This window comes from Astyanax mexicanus, chromosome 4 (genome assembly GCF_023375975.1).
Source record: "Astyanax mexicanus isolate ESR-SI-001 chromosome 4, AstMex3_surface, whole genome shotgun sequence".
In the NCBI taxonomy this organism is placed as follows: Eukaryota; Metazoa; Chordata; class Actinopteri; order Characiformes; family Acestrorhamphidae; genus Astyanax; species Astyanax mexicanus.
This window is the reverse complement of record NC_064411.1, coordinates 50,484,257-50,504,828: the sequence shown is the minus strand read 5'-3', so window position 1 is coordinate 50,504,828 and position 20,572 is coordinate 50,484,257. Positions and strand designations below refer to the sequence as shown.

The 20,572-nt window shown below is 37.1% G+C and overlaps 2 protein-coding genes across 2 annotated transcripts; both read right to left on the bottom strand.

Annotated features, from left to right (window-relative positions):
* Positions 1–8,566: 8,566 nt before the first annotated feature.
* Positions 8,567–14,860, bottom strand: LOC125801753 (polymeric immunoglobulin receptor-like). Its single transcript, XM_049479009.1, has 8 exons — positions 14,824–14,860; positions 13,340–13,666; positions 12,930–13,244; positions 11,612–11,648; positions 11,423–11,518; positions 10,372–10,478; positions 10,229–10,272; positions 8,567–8,928 (listed from the first exon to the last, which is right to left on the bottom strand). The coding sequence occupies exons 1-8, from the start codon at positions 14,858–14,860 to the stop codon at positions 8,707–8,709; spliced, it is 1,185 nt and encodes a 394-aa protein (XP_049334966.1). The 3' UTR covers positions 8,567–8,706.
* A 2,054-nt stretch (positions 14,861–16,914) lies between these two features.
* LOC125801752 (polymeric immunoglobulin receptor-like) lies at positions 16,915–20,375 on the bottom strand. Its single transcript, XM_049479008.1, has 5 exons — positions 20,361–20,375; positions 19,519–19,891; positions 18,681–18,971; positions 17,818–17,860; positions 16,915–17,134 (listed from the first exon to the last, which is right to left on the bottom strand). The coding sequence occupies exons 1-5, from the start codon at positions 20,373–20,375 to the stop codon at positions 17,101–17,103; spliced, it is 756 nt and encodes a 251-aa protein (XP_049334965.1). The 3' UTR covers positions 16,915–17,100.
* Between the last annotated feature and the right edge of the window lie 197 nt (positions 20,376–20,572).

The window sequence follows — 20,572 nt, the reverse complement described above, 5'->3', positions numbered from 1 at the left end:
ATTTAAATATACTTGGTTATTTTATTATTCTTTGCACTTATTTGAAAATTATTTTAGTTTGGATTTTGCCAGTCTTTGCTTTCATTTTTGGATTTTTTTGGATTTTCTGTGGATTTTGCTGCTAAAGACTTTTGCTTCTGGAATCTCTCCTTTGCTTCTGCTTCATTTTTTTGGTTCTGGCACACTTTTCACGGGTGGGCGGGGCTTAGAAGAAGGCGTTCCCCTTTAATCTCTATTGGTCACCTACCCTGAACCCTCGTCTGAGACAGACCACGCCCACCCCGCCAGCTTCAAGCGCTCTTCCAAACATGGCGGAGCGAACGGGTTCAGCTCACAGCAGCACCAGCAGGTACTTTTCCAATTAAATTTCATACAGACGTTATGTTTAATGTTATATTTCTTTTTTAAGTAAGTGTTTAACTCTATTAAGATGCTCATGTTAGCGGGGTGTGCTAAATATCCATGCTTAAATTATACTAGTTAGTTAGTGAACACTAACCTACCTAGTCAGTGAGTTAGTGGGTTAGCTAAGCTAGTTAGGTTACCTAGTCAGTGAGTTAGCTAGTTAACCTTAACCAGCACTTACTTGGCTTTACCCTGGGGCACAATAACTAGCTTAGCTAACCCACTAGCTCACTGACTAGGTAACCTAACTAGCTTAGCTAACCCACTAACTCACTGACCAGATGACCTAGGTTAAGTAGCTAGCTAACTGTCTGACCAGATAACCTAGGTTAACTAGCTAACTCACTGACCAGATGACCTAGGTTAAGTAGCTAGCTAACTGTCTGACCAGATAACCTAGGTTAACTAGCTAACTCACTGACTAGGTAACCTAACTAGCTTAGCTAACCCACTAACTCACTGACCAGATGACCTAGGTAAACTAGCTAACTCACTGACTAGGTAGGTTAGTGTTCATGTTTGGAAGAGCGCTTAAAGCTGGCGGGGTGGGCGTGGTCTGTCTCAGACGAGGGTTCAGGGTAGGTGACCAATAGAGATTAAAGGGGAACGCCTTCTTCTAAGCCCCGCCCACCCGTGAAAAGTGTGCCAAAAATCAGAACCAAAAAAATGAAGCAGAAGCAAAGGAGAGATTCCAGAAGCAAAAGTCTTTAGGAGCAAAATCCACAGAAAATCCAAAAAAATCCAAAAATGAAAGCAAAGACTGGCAAAATCCAAACTAAAATAATTTTCAAATAAGTGCAAAGAATAATAAAATAACCAAGTATATTTAAATATATATATTTGATATATATTTTTTCTCTTTTGAATTTGCAACATACATGTTTTACTTTTGATTCTTAAAATTTTGATTGTGGATTTTATTTTTTTACGTAAAACTTTTGGCACAAAATTCACTCCATAAGATCCCAGATCCTGTTTGGTTATTTCATACATTTAATTACATATTAAAAGTCTAAATATACACTGACATGCCAAACTGAACAGCATGGAACAGCTTGGAAATCCACAAGCCTGCATAGATTGTGAGGTGTTATCTTGTGAGTGAGGTTGCATCCTAGCCGGTGTGCTATTGGTGAAGAGATGTTAAGTACTGGAGTTGGAGCGAGGACTGATAGTGGATGCCAGATAGATGAGCATTGCATTTTTGAAGAGCCTCATTATAACTAATATCATGGAAGGCTTTAATTAATTTGCCAACCAAAGTGTTCAGTGCAGTGCAGTGGGTGGTAATGACCATGACATGAATTAGTGGCAAATTAAAAAGCAAACAGTATAGTGGAAAACGCTTAAATGCAATCCATAAGATGCATTGTTTTTCCTCACTAAAGTTGTACTCGCACCAGGCATGCCCCCCGACTCCCCCGCTGGCTTACCCTCACACTGTGGCTGTGTCTCAATTCAGGGGCTGCATCCTTCGAAGGACTCATTTGAAGGCCGATTACGCCGATTAGGCCGATAACAGCCTACAGTATCCCAAGATTCATTGCGCGCCGGCTTATTTCAGCGCGGAAAGGGCGGAGTCAGCAGAGGAGTCGGCTGTATTATGTAGTTTATACCATAGACTGTATATAGCTGGACAGAGCATCGTCTCTCAAAAGTGAAGCCACCACAGGTCGGGCGCCCCCTGCTGTTCGGTTTCAGAAAGCTGTGTAACCCCACCCATCCCCATAGGTTTCAATCATGTTTTTTTCAAATATACTGTAATTCTACCTCCTTTATTTAAATGCAGCAGCTAGTGTAACCTCTGCTTATATTGTCAAATTTTTATATCCCCACAGAATTTGTTTTTTGAAACGTTATTCAGCTCTATTCAAAAAAGGTGTGGTGACCGTGAGGCAGCCCTCAGGGGCGGGGTTATTTAAATGAGTAGGCTGTCTCTCCACAGTCTTTCTCCCTCCTCTGGTCTCTACTGCGCAGACTCGGGTATCAGGATCGCCAACATGGAGGAAGATTTTGGCTTAATTTTCATTGAATGAATGGGAACGGAGACATGGCGTCCATCTTTTTTACAGTCTCTGGTTTATACATATATAAATATTTATGGATATTATAAATATTATTTATATATTATATAATTTGTATTATTTAGTTTGTTATATATATATATATATATATATATATATATATATATATATATATATATATATAATGTCTGTGTATAAGTATTATTTAGTTTATATATGTAGTATCATGTTTATGTTATGTTTTTAGTTTAAAGATAAATACATTTATTTATTATATATTTATTATACATAAACTAAATAATATATATATATCTGTGTGTATGTCTTAATGTATTATTTACTTTATTTATGAGTATAGTTTAGTTTATATATATAGTATTTATATATCTATAAACTACATAATACTATATATATATATATATATATATATATATATATATATATATATATATATATATATATATATAAAGTAAATAATACTTTATTCTAATTTATTCTCTTTTTTCCAACTTCATTTCAAACGCCCTTTTATTTGTTTATGTTCAGTTCCACCCGTTCACATTTAAAATATTTAAGTAACTGCACAGCCCCTGAATTGAGACACAGCTTCTGTTTTTTCACACTTTGCACTTGAGTTTATACCGTCCCCCTGCATGTGTTCCTGTAGAGCAGGGGTCACTAATAGGCAGACCGCAGTCCAGGTTCCGGACCCAGCGTTGTCCAATCCGGACCCAAACCGATAAACTACTGAGAAGGATTTAATTCTGACAGTGTTCATTTAAAGCGGCGGAACGTTTATTGTCTTTATGGTTTACGAGCTTTACAGTGCAGTAAACTTACTGACCAATCACGTGTGCTTTAAAATCACCAAAGCTCTCCTCTGCCAATCAGATCTGTGCAGATGCGAGAGGGCGGAGCCACACAGGAGAAACAGGCGGTGAGAAGTTGCAGAATAAAGTGAGAAAAACTAATACAGATGGTGCGCACCAGAAAAAAAAAAAAACAGTAAAATACTACCTTTATAAAACATTCTAACAGTAATGTAACTGAGTGGTGTTACTTAGAGGAATTAAAGAGAAACGACGAGACAAGAGTCCAAAATATTCCACTTTACTCCTCCTGATCAGAACTCCTCAGCAAGAAAAAAAAAACTCTACTCCCAAAACAACCCTACCTCAAAACTAAGGCAGCCCCCAGGGGACAAAAAGCATTGGCAACTCCCCCCATCAGTTTTACCCACAACATAATAAAGTCTGATACAGTAATAATATTAAATAAAATAAAACTACTGTTGTTGTTTTTTTTTTAAAAGCTGATATTTTGGCCAAGTTCAGCAAACATTTCTCCATATATTACGATTTATCATTCATGTAATTATTATCATGACAAACAGAATAAATATAGCATTTTGAAACAAAGTTCTGGACCAAACTAAATTCTAATTAAATAGCCCTGCTGTATAGCTTTAATACAGCCTTCAATATTAAATTTACAATATTAAAAAATGTGTAGCACTTTATTTTGAGTGGTCCTTTGTAGATGATCAATAAAGAAAACATATACTGGAAGAACGTTTAATGTATTAAGTTTTTAATAAATGGCTGTTATATTGTTTTATATTGTGAAGATTAGTATAAAAGTGTATTTACTGTAGAAGAATGAATATATATCCAGTAGTAAGTATATATATATATATATATATATATATATATATATATATATATATATATATATATATATATATATATATGTCTATATATATATATATATATATATATATATATATATATGTAGTTGTAAACTGTGTCTTCCGTTTTTACACTGGCTCTCCTGCTCAGCTCCACCCTGCCTCACGATCACACAGTTAATATCTATAACTGCTGTATATATATAATTGCTATACTATATATGTAGTAGTAGTAGATTAGTATAAAAGTGTTTTTACTGTAGAAGAATAAATATATCCAGTAGGAAGTGTCTCTTACAGCAGTATATATATATATATATATATAGTTGACAAATATATATATATATATATATATATATATATATATATATATATGTAGTTCCACCATATATATACTGTATATATATATTTATTTATTTATATTTATATATATAAACACTTTTATACTAATCTTCACTATATAAAACAATATAACAGCCATTTACTAAAAAAAATAATACATTAAACTTTCTTCCACCAGGAGCAAAACTTAAAAAACGGCAAAAATACAAATACAAGCTTCTTTTTGGTTTATTTAGAATTCTTCCCTTCATTTTTAACCCTTTAACTGTTATGAATACAGTATATCACTGCTGTACAAAAACTAAAGAGAGGAAACTACCATGAGTTAGCTATCATGAGGAAACGCTGTGTAATAAAGGGTTAATAAAAGTCTATGGTTTAAATCAATGAGTTTAAATAAGTGAGGAAGAGGAATGATGCATTATTGATCTTACCTGAGATGAAGAGCAGAAACACAGAGAGAATTAAAGAACTGATGAGAGAGTAAAAGAGCATGATTCTGTTCTGAGTCTCTGAACACTAAAACTCTTCCTGTCTCTCAGTAAATCAGCTCAATCGCAGTCTGCGCTCTTCCTGTGTTTAATCTCTATCTTATCATTCACATCTTTAGTCTTAGGCTTACTTAACTGCCTCCCCCTCACTCTTTTTCTCAGATAGACACACAGACAGACAAATGGTCTTAATTCCTTAAGGCTTTTACTGTAGGCCTTCTTATCCTGAACATATATTTAAAAAAGGTTTCAAGAACAATGATGACCATACAAAAGGAAATATATAAAATTGAAACTTTTTTACAACCACAATTCCAATAAAGTTGTGACATCGTGTAAAACAAAAAGAACATAAAACAATGATTTACAAATCATTTTCAATCCAAATTCAATTGAATACAATATAAAGATAAAGATATATTTAGGGCGTTCTCACACCTGTAGTTCGTTTCTCTGGTCCGAATCAGTTGATGAGTTCGTTTACTTGGAGTGTTTTCTCGCTCTGCTTGGTCTGGTTTCACATCATGCACCAAAATGTGCATCAATAAACCACGCGAGCAGCCTGTGTCCTCTGATTGGTCAGAGCTGTCTGACACGGGAGTACGTTAAATATAAATATACGAAAAAAGTAAATACAGCGAGAAGATTCTGTGTTCCAGCGCAAATATATGTGCTTTAACACTGAACGCTGAAACGTTGCACTTTTAAACACAGTGTTTCTACGTGCAGCGCAGATTTATACATAGTAAACAGAGTCACGCGGCTGTGAGTAGTGAACGTAGCACGACCGCGCGTGCATGGACACAGTGTTTGTTCTTAGCTGTGGTAATAAGCATTATCTGGCTAATATATCAGTTTAGATTGCGTCGTATCAGCAGTTTAGCTCAAATAAATGGCTTATATTTAATAGCTGGGTCGGATCGAGACCGGATCACGTTCTCACCACAGCTCCAGAGTTCGTTTGGTACCGGACCGAGACCACCTCCTCTAGCTGGTCTCGGTCCGGTTCTTTTGATCCGCACCGAGTGTGATTACTGTTTTCACACCTGCTCAATCGAACCGCACTAAAGTTACAAACGGACCAGAGTTCATTTTAACCGGACCAAATAGTGCTGGTGTGAAAACGCCCTTAATGTTCAAATGGATAATAATTATAGGTTTTTTGCAAATATTCACTCATTTTGATATAGACTCAAGTAGCTGATCAGTAAATATGTGGCTTGGTGTAAATGGTTGCATGTGGTTATAATGGTGTGTTTTACAACATATGAGGGACTAGCAAATGTAATAAAATTTAAACCACTTTAAAAAAAGATTTTACTATTAAAAATTCCACCATCAGTGATGGTTATAACAGCTTTTGACCTCAAAAGTCTCAAATGTCTTAAAGTGCATCATAGAGGCAGGTCTAAAAGTGAACAATCTCTCCTCAGAGGGTACAATATCCAAAAGTAGACTCCTTCTAGTAGTAATGCACAGAGCTGTAGACCACCCTGTCATCTCCCAGTCCTAGAGAAAGCTGAAAAACAAGTCAGGATTAGAGATATTCTAATGTCTCTCCTGTTCTACCACATTGCATGCTATTTTACCAGTTAATGTCTGTCTGGTAGGATTTCCATCAAAGCTACATTCCTTACATTACATTTATTTAGACTTTTCTTTATTGCAGACAGTTTGAACCCAAGATATCCTTGTCCTGGCGCTCGTAGCCTATCGAGTCTAACTTTTTCCGATAGACTCCAGTTCCCAGCATGCACCCACACTGGAAATCTCACACACCAAAAATCATGTAACGCTACGGTGTTCCCACTCACCCTGCTACTGATTGCGCACACCTGTTTCCTGAGTATACATACCCCTCACTTCCGTTCTGTCCCTGCTGAGTATTGGACCTAGTTTTCTAGCTCTCATACTTTTTCAACACGTTTTCATATTTTGTCTTCTGTTACCAACTCTTTTTGTTTATTCACCTCGCTGTAGCCTTCTCCCTTCTATTATTATATTATATTATTTATTGACTATAACTCCCTGCACTGCCTTATTACTCTCTTTGGTATTCGGTTTGTTTACGCTGTCCTTTTGTTATTGACCTTGCCTGTCCCTAACTACCCCTTTCTGCTGAACTCCTTTAATAAACACTATGATTTGTATATGTGAGTGTCTGTCTCGTGTCTGCCCTATGTGACAAGATATTAAAAGTTTTATTGGATCGACTTAATTTTTTTCATTTGTAAATATACATCCATTCCTGCATTTTACTCCTGGAAACCAAAAAATAATAATTTAGGGAAATTTTAGAGTTACATTCACAAATGTGGTATTGTATGTACTGAAGGTATTGTATCTGGAATGAACCATCATACATTGGAAATGTTTATTATGGGTTTATTGAATGTGGAGAGGGAAAACTCATATACATATTATATAGATGTTTTACACACATAGCGATCTATTTAAAGTGTTTATTTATTTTACTGTAGATGATTATGGCTTGAAGCGAATTAAAACCCAAAAATCAGTGTTTTAGAAAATTAAAATATTATATAAGTCCAATTGGTACTTTTGGCAGTGTGGGCAGTGTGCCAAGTCCTGCTGGAAAATGAAATTCTCATCTCCATAGAAGTTGTCAGCAGAGGGAAGCATAAAGTGCTGTTTTGCGGGAAAACAAAACTGCACTGACTTTAGACTTGATAATAAAACACAGTGGATCAACACCAGCAGATGACAGACATGTCTCTCCAAACCATCACTGATCATCAGTAAATTTTACATTTCATTTGTAAATCAAGGGAGCAGAGTCTGGAGGAAGAGTGGAGAGACACACAGTCCAAACTGCTTGAGGTCTAGTGTGAAGTTTCCACCAATCAGTGATGGTTATAACAGCTTTTGATAAAGACCTGAGCAACAGTGATGCTGCTAATGGTGCTGATACAAGAGATACTGCGAACATGGAGATATCAGAATGACAAACCCAGTCTTAATCTGTTTATTCACTCATCATTACACCAAAGAAATGCACTTTTTAGCATGTTCAATTTGCTATTAAATATTCTCACCAAAAACCTACAGACTGTCAGTTTAATCAATGAAATGTAGTTGAGCAGAGATAACAAGAAATATCTTGGTTTCATACATACTGTCTGATCTAGTCTCTTCTTTTTTTTTGAGTAGATATTTTTTTTTTAAATAAAAACACATAAAACACCATCTAAACTCATCATATTTAAACTTGACTTACAGTTTTATTGTTGGGAGGTCTTCGTGAAGAGCTGTAGCCCATGTCGCTTTTGCAACCCGATGCAGTTGAAGGCTGTGGATATCTCATGTTATTTATGATAATGCTTGAGTGCTTTACTAACAGTAATGTTTTGAAAAAAATGTTTGTTTTTTTCTTAATTGTAACGTTAAACTTAATGAATGTTCATTTTAATGGTGTTTATTTTTCTTTTTTTTATGTTTTATTTAAAAACAGAAGGGTCTGGGGAGCCGAGTGGTCCAGCGGTCTAAAGCGCTGCCACTGTGAGCGGGAGGTCGCAGGTTCGAACCCCAGCAGATTTACCATCAAGCTGCCGGCGCTCAGAGGGAGCACAATTGGCCCTGCTCCCTCCAGGTGGGTAGATTGTGCTATCTCCCCACATCACTCCTAGGGTGATGTCTGCAGCACAGGGTGTCTGTGAGCTGATGTATTGGAACCGAGTCGCTGCGCTTTCCTCCGAACGCGCTGGCTGATTGGCAAAGCTGGCTGGCTTCACATGTATCAGTGTGTTGGGGCATTACTAGTGATAGGGGGAGTCCTAGTGAGTGGGTTGGGTAATTGGCAGTGTAAATTGGGGAGAAAATGGGAAAAAATAGAAATAAAAAAAAATAATAATAAAAAAATAAATAAATAAAAAGAAAACAGATAGGTCTGAATAAATAGTCTTGCCTTATTTGTGGTAAGGACAGTGGAGTATGTAATGGAGTCTTCAGTTGCTGAGGTCTGTTTTATACACACACAAAAACACAAATCTGTTAATAGTCATAAACAGGCTAATTTAAAGGAACAATCAGTATTAAATATGAGTGGCTGTGTGTGAAGTGGCTACAGGAATCAACTTTCCAAACACTGGATAGAGATTTATGACCTACTCGCTCTTTTTCAGACACAAAGCTCCAACAATTACATTAAAAATAAACAGAATAGACAATAAAAAAGGTTGTTGTACCTGTAAATGACCTGCTTGGAGCTAAAAGCTAGCATTATAGGATGTAAACAGTGTTTTTTTTAATAAGCTTCTTGTGCACTTTTTAAGTTATTAATGCCTCGTTTTAAATGTCAGGGCTCTCTCTTGGATTCTAGCAAGGAGGTGTGGAGCTACTTTGAGCTGAATAACGGTGGAAAAAAGATTTATCAGGGCAAATCATGCCCCGTATCACCCAGTCTGAAGGGTGTTTGGACAAACTGTTATTATTTCTGGATCTCAGAATGCTGTGGGAGAACGGAGGTGTGCTAAGTACTTTTAATCATGTTTTACTACAACTAAAAGTCCATTTTACACTGGAATTCTCCTTTAATGTGAATATTACCTGATGAAGCTGGCCCATATCTGCCTGATTAGGTGAACTCTATAAATAATAGATGTAAAGGTGTTTCTAATGATTTTATGATAGGTGTATTTATGAACCATACAGGGGTTGGACAATGAAACTGAAACACCTGGTTTTAGAGCACAATAATTTACTGTGGTGACGGACAGTTCTGGTGGAAACAGGAGAGTTGAGGTGCACATTGAATTCTGCCGTGATTTGATCAGCCGTGGTTTTATGTTTTTTGGATACAATCCGGTTAAGCACCCAAACATCACTTTCAGACAGCTTCCTCTTACAGCGTCCACAGTTAATCCTGTTGGATGTGGTTGGTCCTTCTTGGTGGTATGCTGACATTACCCTGGATACTGTGGCTCTTAATGCATCACAAAGACTTGCTGTCTTGGTCACAGATGCTCCAGCAAGACGTGCACCAACAATTTGTCCTCTTTTGAACTCTGGTATGTCACATGTACAGTAATGTTGTGTGCATTGCAATATTTAGAGCAGAACTGTGCTCTTACCCTGCTAATTAACCCTTCACTCTCTGCTCTTACTGGTGCAATAATGTGCAAATAATGAAGAATTAATGGCCACCAAGCTGCTCCAATTTAGCCATGAAACACACTAAAATGACAGGAGTTTCAGTTTCATTGTCCAACCCCTGTATATCATATTACATGATGCCACCAAACAGCCACAATGATACTAACTGTGTGAACCCCAGCATTACTGATCCTCTCTGGTTGAGTTTCTTCTGTTAAAATGATAAAAAGGACAAAAATATATATTATATTTTTGGTTCGTTTTAGTTTTACATTTAAACATTTCCCTCAAAAAGGCAAACAATACTTACTGTATTTTCTTCTCAGCACACAGGTTATAATGCTCACCAGAATCAGCAGCAGGAGCCCCAGACCTGCAACAGCCAGCGGAGGCCAGAGAAGTTTCAGACTTCCATCTCTGGAGTGGAGAAACAAGTCAGGCATGATTTGAGTTTGGAAGCACCTTCTCAATCTTATGTTTTCTAGTCATTGTAAATTAATATTAAAGTGATTCAGACTATGAAGGAACACATAAGGAATCATGTAGTAACTTTAAAAGTGTTAAACAAACCAAAATACTGGAAGAAAAATTATTTAGGTGCTCTTATCTAGGGTGCTGGTAGCTCTGATAAACGTATCCTGTACAACAGAGGTGGTACAACTTCTGATGAGTGCCAGTTTCATCATTACGTTTTTTATTTGGTCTTTGCAGTGACTTCACTTGAGGATATTGACAGACCTTCATTTCTTAATATATTTTTTCTTTACTTAGTTGAGTAGTTATTGCTATAATATGGATTAGAACATTACTCAAATAGAGCTATTCACTGTATACCTGTAACTCTACCTCTTCACTACTTTACTTTATTTAACTGATGCTCTCAAATACTTTATTAAGAGGCAAGAAATTCAAGTAATTAACTCTTGATTTGAGTTCAGCACAGCTGTTAACTGAAAGCCTGAAATTCCAGGTGACTCTACCTCATAAAGGTAACTGAGAAAATCCAGCCAAGATGTGCAAAACTGTCTCTATCTTAACAAGAAGTGCTACTAAAATAGAGAAGAATCTAAAATATGATAAAACATATCCTGGTTTGTTTAACACTTTTTTAGTTTACTAAATATTAAATTCCGTATGTTTTTCTTCATAGGTTGGAAAAAAACACTAAATTTAACACTTAAGATGTTTCCAAATTTTTTGACTGGTACTGTATAACAATAAAAAGGGAATACAGAAATTCATGCTGTAACAAGAGATGCTGGTTCTGTTGCAGTAGCCTATGGAAGGAATATCGCTTAAATATCTTTAGTACAGAGATCATTAATTTGTTTAATCAGGATTTGAAATTGTGTGTGAATTACTTTTCTCGCTGTTTCTCACTGCTAAAGCTGCTGTTGCTAATGCTGGTGTGATTTACAGTGGCAGATGTTGTTACTGCAGGTGAGAGAGTTTCTGTTCTGCAAAAAGAAACAGAAAACAAATAAAACATCTCATGCTGAAGTGTTTAAGGAACTGATGTATTTAAAGACTTTCAGATCATCCCTACTTACATATCTGCCTCTGTCTTTCCAATAGTAGTTGTTGTACCTAGAAGAATAAATACATTAAATGAGATGAATTTGCTTAAAAAATGGGTTATGCCTAGTTCACATTAATTTCAGTTTAATATCTGATCCAGTCAGTGACTGGGAGTCAAGAACAGTGGCTACCTGCAGCCATTGGGATCATGTAGAAAGAAAGAGAGAACTGCATGACCAGAGCTGATTATGGAGAGTCTGACCACTTTCTGTGTAACCTGTTATATCTGAAAAATGACTTGAGAGAGACTTGAGAGCGCTCACAAATTAATTCTCTATAAATTTGGCTGAATGGAGCTAAAATCTAAAAGCTACTTGTTCTAAGTATTAATTTAATTTGACAAAGTATAAAAAGTATTTTACTAAAAAAGCAAAAAAAAAGGGCCTATATATTTCCATTTTTCTACAGTTAGCATGTTTTAGGCAGTAAAGACCCCAGCATTACTGCTATTGAGGGCTGAGAGTTTGGTAAGCTGATGCTGAAGGAGAAACAACCAGGACACTGAGCTTAAATGGTTTATAACTGGACAGAGCTGAAGAAACATAGCAACACCATCTCGTCAGATAGGAGCTAACAGCGCTAGGAACAGCATAGCAGTTTGTTCCTGTGTTATTTGTGCAAATAACACATCAGTGTTATATGCTTTACCCAGTAATTTAGAGCTAAGGAACAAATGGTTAGAATTTATATATGGAAAACCACCAGCAAAGTACAATTAAGACAGGTAGGTTTATGTTAAGAACAGTTCTGTTTACACCACTAGTTGAAAGTAAAAGTCCACCCTGGGGTGGATTTTTGCTTTCTGGACCTGGACTACCCACCTCTGTGTTTACATAAGTTTAAATAGGATCCCCGGTGGATTTCTTATTTAACAGAAACTCTAAGACTTGGTCAGTGGCTGAACTGCACTTAGCAGGTCATTATGCATGTTGTAAAGTAACATATGACACAGCAAAGACTTTTATTTGTGTAAAAATGTCTTTATTTTAAAACGTTTCTAGTTGTTGACCGTCTCGCTTCGTTGCAGTGCTGTAAGCCCACAACTCCTCCACCGGACTAAAGCAGCGTTATATCGGATCACTGTAGCACTTTTTCACAAAAAAACACCTAATTTTACTTATTCTAAAGACCACACCAAGACATTTTATAATGGATGAAAAAATGATGGAATGAGACCTTTAAGTAAAGTTAACATCACCGTACTTTAAAACCTTAATACAGAGAAATACGCAGGACAGACACCAACACACATTTTACAGATGTTACAGTAGAATTATCTAGAGATTTTACCTAAATTCTTTCTACTGACGCTGAGATGAACAGGAACCTCTAGTTTTCCAACTCTACACCAGTACCAGCCAGCATCACTCTTCTTCAGTCCACTCATCTCCACACTGAAGGATCTTCTACTCCCATCATCACTGATCTGCACTGCTGAATTCTGGGATGTGTCAGTCCTCCTCCCCACTGTGTAGCATCTTAGGTCTTTAGATCTGCACCACTGCTTCTGTTCAGACTGATATCCAGCACTGTAGATACACTGGACCCTGACCACGCCCCCTTCCTGACCCTCCACACTGCTCTCCACCACAGACACAACAGGATCTGAACACAAACACAGACAGATAATACCTGGATTAAATATGTATGTATATTTATTTGAGCAATATGAATATATATATAATAGCTACAATATCTACCTGATTTCACTGTGATATAAAACTGTTTGTGAACATCTGGTTTGAGTCCTTCAATCTCCACAGCACACCAGTATGATCCAGTGTCTTCAGTCTTCAGATTTCTCATAGTTACAGTAAAGAGGTTCTGATCTGGGTAATCAGTCACTGTTACTCTATCTGCTGTATTATTAGCGTACGCCTGAATCTTACAGTAGTTGAATGCTGAACCAGCATCATAGCACCAGTATTTCTTATGCTGTATAAACCGCTTATTATAATGACATGGGATGGTGATATTTCCTCCAGGTTGAAGAGATAACTCCTTCTTCGAGATCAAGCTCTCAACGCCTGCAGAGACACAACAAAATAAACACTTCTGTTTCTTACATTTTCACACAATTATCTGAACTTTCTACTCCTTACTATTTAAAAATAGTCTCGTTACTCCTGTTTCATTTCAGCTCGTTTTCATTCCGGCTTCTCCTCATTCAATAAAACCCCTATCCAGATAAATCTCTCCATCCAGATAGAGTGAATCTGATTGTGATTGGATGTAGAGAAGTATAAACATATACCGATATTCCGACTCCCTATTGGTTTATACTGTGATCCATCACACCTGCACACGCCCCTCCCCCCCACACTCCAGCAAGAACATAGCAGATGTATGTAGTCTAGTATGAAAATGATCCGTGCAGAGTCTCAAGAGAACTCCAGAAACACTCCAGTCCAACTAAGTCTCCTTTAATTTTATATAAAAAGACACCTTTAGTTTCTGAATCAGTTTCTCTGATTTTGAAGTTCATATTCATAAAGTTTTAAAAGTTCAGAATAAATCAATATTTGGTGGAATAAACCTGTTTTTTTAATCAAAGATTTCATGCATCTTGGCATGTTCCCCTCTACCAGTCTTACACACTGCTTTTGGATAACTTTATGCCTTTACTCCTGGTGCAAAAATTCAAGCAGTTCAGTTTGGTTTGATGGTTTGTGATCATCTGTCTTCCTCTTGATTATATTCCAGAGGATTTCAATTAGGTAAAATCAAAGAAACTCATTATTTTTAAGTGATCTCTTATATTTTCTGTACTAAATACATTCATTTTCAATGGGCATATTTGCAGCTGAAAAAGGAAACACCCTATAGTGAATTATGGCTTTTCGAAAAATGTGTTTTGGGGAGGGGGGTTAGTGCACTAGAGGAGCTTTTAGAGGAGTGCACTAGAGGAGCCTTACATCACTTTTAATTTTATACGTATACGTATAAGTAGTTATAAAATCAGTACTTTTACACTTTTTACTTAAAGAGTGAAAAGTTTAAGTTGATATTTCAACTTCTACAGAAGTATATTAAACCCTAGTAGCTATACTTCTACCTACAGAGCAAATAATGTAAGTACTTATCACACCTTTGCTGTTACTCTAGTATTGTTAAAAAAATAAATATAAATAGTTTGCTATGTTTCTGAATGTAAAAAATTATATATATTCAAAGAACAACTTACTGGTGATGAAGACAATGACCATCAAAAGGCAGCCCATCTTAGATCTGCTCGTATGTTACATAAAGTGCATTGACATCCTGTGTCTCGTGCACTCTCACTTCCTGTGTCTCGTGCTGGCGCCACTTTAACAGAAACTCAACGACCGGTTCCTAAATGTACCACCAGGTAACCATGTTATAGAGGATGTGTTACCTTAGACGCTGACCACATAACAAACAAACAGACTAAATACACTTATAATCAAAGAAATAACACTGTCGAATTGCAATGCTGAGAATCTCTTGGTCTTGATATTTATTGAGCTACACATAAAGAAGTAATCTGTAGCACATGCAGCATGCCAGACGACGGCAATAGGCTTCCCGTGGGTCAGATGTGCCCTGCAAGCAGGAAACATCTGGCCCGTGTGGTTGTTTAAACTATAATGATAATTATATAATGATAAAATATTAATAAATAAATACATAAATAAAATGCCACTCTGACGAGCTTTTGTTTACATTCCTCCCCTGTCTCTCTGTCACGCTCGGCGTGACTTTAATTTCCGCCTGTTCTTGGGCTCCCTATCTCCTTATAAGGACATTTTTGTCCCCGGCCATGTCCTAGTAGTGTATTGTACCGTGACCCTGACGACACAGGTTCGATCCCGGGTCCGATCTTGGATTTACCTACTTTGAGACCAACTGTTCTGCTATCGGGTTCAACAACCCTCTGGGCTGGAGAGCTACTAGTCTGTTCCACTCCCTTATCCCTTTACACTTAATTTTCCAAAACAGATTTTTTTTGTGGCCCGCCACATAATGGCTTGGTAAATATCTTGCCCGCAACCTAATTTAATTGCTGACCCCTGATATAGAGAGTTGTAGAGGTTCCTAATGGTGCCCTGTGATAATCCATCATCACATGCAGCTCCAATATTCTCATGCAGTTCCTGCAGATTTTGTGGTATGGATGGATAGGAAAAGTGTTGATGGCACAACCAATAGCAGCATCCCACACATTTTATGATAAGGGCATTCAATGATAAGAGCAACACTGAGGAGCTTTGCACTTGTACCTGTATATTTTTAACAACTTTATTCAAATATCTGCGAAAAACTGGAAGTAAAATGTTTTATTTGAATATAATAAGAGAAAATAACAATATAATCAAAAGCACAACAACAGCAGCAGCCATTACTTAGTTATATACATAACATATATAAAATATAGCCTAATTATTACCAACAATAACAAAATTCTGATTATGAATAATATGAATAATGAGTCCTTAATTAATGGACTCTGCTGATCATGTGATGCTATGGCATTCCCGCTCCCCAAGCTTCTGATTGGCGACACCTGTTTCTCTTTGTATAACTACCACCCTGTTTCTATTGTCCCCTGTGCCAGGTATTGAATCTAGTTCTCTAGTTTTTCTACAAAGCGTTTCTTTTGTTCTGTTCCTATTGTTACCGACTCCTCTTTGTGTGTTTTTTTTTTTTTTTTTTACTACATTTGACTTTCCATTGTTTGTTTAACATTTTTGTACTTAGACTACTCTTTTTGCCTAGCCCTTATCTGTTTGGATTCCCCGTGTATGATCCTTTTGCCTGCTCACTTTGATATGTTGTTTTATAATTGTATTATTGCTACCATTTTGTTACTGACCCTGCCTGTCTCTGACTACCTCTTTAAGCCTTACCCCTTTGTTAATAAGTTGTTCGATTGATATCTGCGATTGTCTGTCCTTGTCCTTGTTTGGCCCGTGTGACAGGTTGAATGGTGCTAAACAGCTAAATTAACAATTGTAACATATCTACTTGGCCAGGATTTTCTTTTAATCATAGAAATAAATATTAAGCTAAAAAAGCAACAAAAACAGTTTGAGTTTTAGGCAGTAAAGACATTAGCATTACTGCTACTATGAGCTGATAGTCTGGTTGGTGAGTTTAAAATGTTTATAAATGGAATTTAAAAGCTTTTAAAAAATATGTTTGCACTTCTGAAACATGTGATACTGTTCTGTGTTGAGAAAAATAGCACACTTTACAGCATAGGAATGATGAAGCATTTATAAATTATGGACCATTTTGCTCAATCGCTCAATATGAACCCAATCTCAATGCTAGACTCATTTGGAAGCACCCCTAGTGGCCTGTGAAACATGGAAGAGATTCTAAAGTGTGTGTGGGGGGGTATTTTCCTCTCTAGAGTTAGGAGCTTTTACTCCTGTTGATGTTTGATACTGCCATCTTGGATTCTGAGCTCAGGGTTGGTTGAATTTCCTTGTTGTAACTAGTTCAGATGGAGGCAGAACTGCAGCATCTCTCTGAAATATAAAACAAATCAGGATAAAAATGCTTTAATGTTTCTATGCTTTATAATGTGACTCACAGTAGATATCAGGATTCTGAGTTATTTGTGTAGGGTTGGCCTTCTCTATTAACATTTGTGGTCATTAGCTGGTAAAATGTGGGTATATTTTCAAATGGAGGAAGTGGATAAAAGAGGAAGTGGGATTTTAATCTTTAAAGCACGCTCTGAAGTCTAGACTGTGTTCGAGGAAGGGAGCGTTTTCTTGGTAGTACTGTTCTATGAATACTCTATGAATAATCAGTAGGCTGTTGGTCACACAAATGGAACAGTGTAGGTTTCGTGAAGAAATTCATATGGAAACATCACAGAAATTATATAAAAAAAAAAAACATTTTAAAACCAATTCTGCTTTATCCAGTTTTGGTGCTGTGTTTTTTTGCATTGAACAAGAGGAGAGGGTTGCGGGCAATCAAGGGCTGCAAAGGGTACATCAGCTGCGTCCTCCAATTTATTTATTTTTATTTCTCAGCTGTATACTAAGGATCCTTCACTTTGGACCACCCTCCAATGTCATAGCATCTGAGAAATGCAGCCCATCTAGTATTCAACCTTGATTTTGTAACATAGCCCTGTGGTTAGCGTAAAATGTCCTGTTTCCATTATACATGCACTGAATAAAAAAGTGTTTATACTCACATTGGTTCCTTAGCTCCAGAATGTGTGTTTGTTGTAGTACAGTCTAAACAAGGTAAAAAAAATAAATTAATCATGCACTGATGCAATACAGTTTGCTAAGTGAATTCTGCCCACTTTATAACGCCAAAAAGAATGAACAATCAGCCCAAGCTGAATTAATGTGTAGCAGCATGGGTGGAATCTCAGCATCGGCCATGTGGAATTGGGCTGAGTGGGGATTATACTCAGTAACTGGGGCTTTGGCACATGCAGCTCAGGCCAATCCCCATATTATACTTAGCAACCGGGGTATTGGTATATGTGACTCAAGCCAAATCCCATATTATACTTAGCAACCAAGGTATTGGTACATGTGACTCAAGCCAAATCCCATATTATACTTAGCAACCGAGGTATTGGTACTTGTGACTCAAGCCAAATCCCATATTATACTCAGCAACCGGGGTATTTGCACATGTGACTCAAGCCAAATCCCATATTATACTTAGAAACCAGGGTATTGGCACATGCGGCTCAGGCCAATTTCCATATTATACTTAGCAAATGCTGTACCGGCGCACGTGGCTCAGGCCGAATGTTATATGTTATGTTATACTCAGCAACCGGGGTATTGGCACATGTGACTTAAGCCAATTCCCATATTATACATAGCAACTTGGGCATTGCCACATGCACCTCAGGCCACATGCTGTGTTATACTCAACAACCGGGGTGTTGGCACATGTGGCTCAGGCCAATTCCTATATTATACTTAGCAAACGGGTATATTGGCACATGCAGCTCAGGCTGAACGTTATATTATACTCAGATAAGACCTGAGTTGTACTGTTGATGGGCAGCATTTACAGTGCAAGTAATCTTACCTGTAGGTCTTTCAGTGACGGTGAGGTGAACAGTAACTCCCACATCTCCTGCACTGAACCAGTACCAGCCAGCATCACTCTTCTGCAGACCAATCATCTCCACTCTGAAGGATCCTATCCAATCATCACTGATCTTCACTGTTGAATTCTGGAATGGGTAGCAGCTCCAGTCTTTAAATCTGCACCACTTTTTTTCTTTATTCTTATATCCAGAGCTGTAGAAACCCTGGATCCTGACTCCGCCCTCTTCCTGACCAATCACAGTGCTGTTCTCCACCCACAGAGCAGGATCTGAATGAAGGAGCAGAGAATGAGTGGTGGAAACTCAACAAAAAGTATTCGCATTCATACTCTGTAGATAGAAGTAAATTGTAGATTGTACAAGTATCTACTCAAGCTTTTTACTCTTTAAGTAAAAGAGTGTGCAGGTGTGATGGATCACAGTATACACCAATAAAAAGATTGGAATATCGGTATTTATTTATAATTCTCTTCATCCAATCACAATCAGATTCACTCTATCTGGATGAAGAGATTTATCTGGATAGGGGTTTTATTGAACAATGAGAAGCCGGAATGAAAACGAGCTGAAATGAAATAGGAGGAACGAGGTGATTTTTTTAAAATATAAGGAGTAGAAAGTTCAGATAACTGTGTGAAAATGTAAGAAGTAGAAGTAAACAAGTCATCTGAAAAATAATAATTACTTCAATAAATTATAGATAACCAACATTTCTACTTAAGTAAGTAACAAGTAACTATTTGTTCAAGTAGTTGTATTTAGTTACTTAAACTACAGTGAAGATGTTCTGATTCACACAGAGAGACTCTGACTTACCTGAACTGACCTTCAGATACACAGCACCTCGATCATCTGGAGTTTCATCCCCACCGATTTCCACAGCACACCAGTACCATCCAGAGTCAGAGTCTTGGAGGTTGTTCAGATCCACAGTAAACATATTCTGGGATGGATGATCAGTGACTGATATTCCTGTATTACTTGTGTTGGCGTAGGCTACTATTCTACACGAGATCCAGTGTTCCCCCTTACACCAGTATTTACGGTGTGATTTATATTTCTGTGCATATAAACAAGGAACAGTGAGAGATTCTCCTCTTCTTACAGTTAAATGCTTCAGTGTCCTCAAGCTTTCAGAACCTGCAGAGAAGAAGCAGAATTTTACATCAGTTTTAATCCAAATCCAGACCTTCAATACCAGAATAAATCATGAATCACTAAATGAGGGATAGATTATAAGAGTCCAGTATTGATCTTACCTGAGATGAAGAGCAGAAACACAGAGAGAATTAAAGAACTGATGAGAGAGTAAAAGCACATCATTCTGTTCTGAGTCTCTGAACACTAAAACTCTTCCTGTTTCTGAGTGAAGCAGTTTTGCTTGATCTTCCTCTTTTTCTCTCATTGATGACAAATTTAATTTAGATACTCAGAGATAGAAGATGCAAGAAAGCACAGCAATGCTTTTTATTTTATTATTTTTTATTATTATTGTAAGCGTTACCTGCTATAAAGGGTTTCTTGTAGTACTTATGTCATTTATAGACAGGCATAATTTCCCATGCAGAACTGGTACACACATATACAGTAGCTTAGTGGTACACGGTGCAACTGGACTCCAGTTCCTAGCATGCACCAGAACTCTCCGGACCTCTCACACTCCACTGCTCCATCATGTGACACTACAGCGTTCCCGCTCACCACACCAAGCAACTGATTGCTCACACCTGTTTTCCTGTGTATGAAAACTAGGGCTGTCAACATTAACGTTTTAATGCATGCAATTGATTCGTGATTAATAATTTGCATTGCTTTAGCCTATTATCTGAAATTGGATTAACCATTTATGACCCGGGACAGCTTGACCACT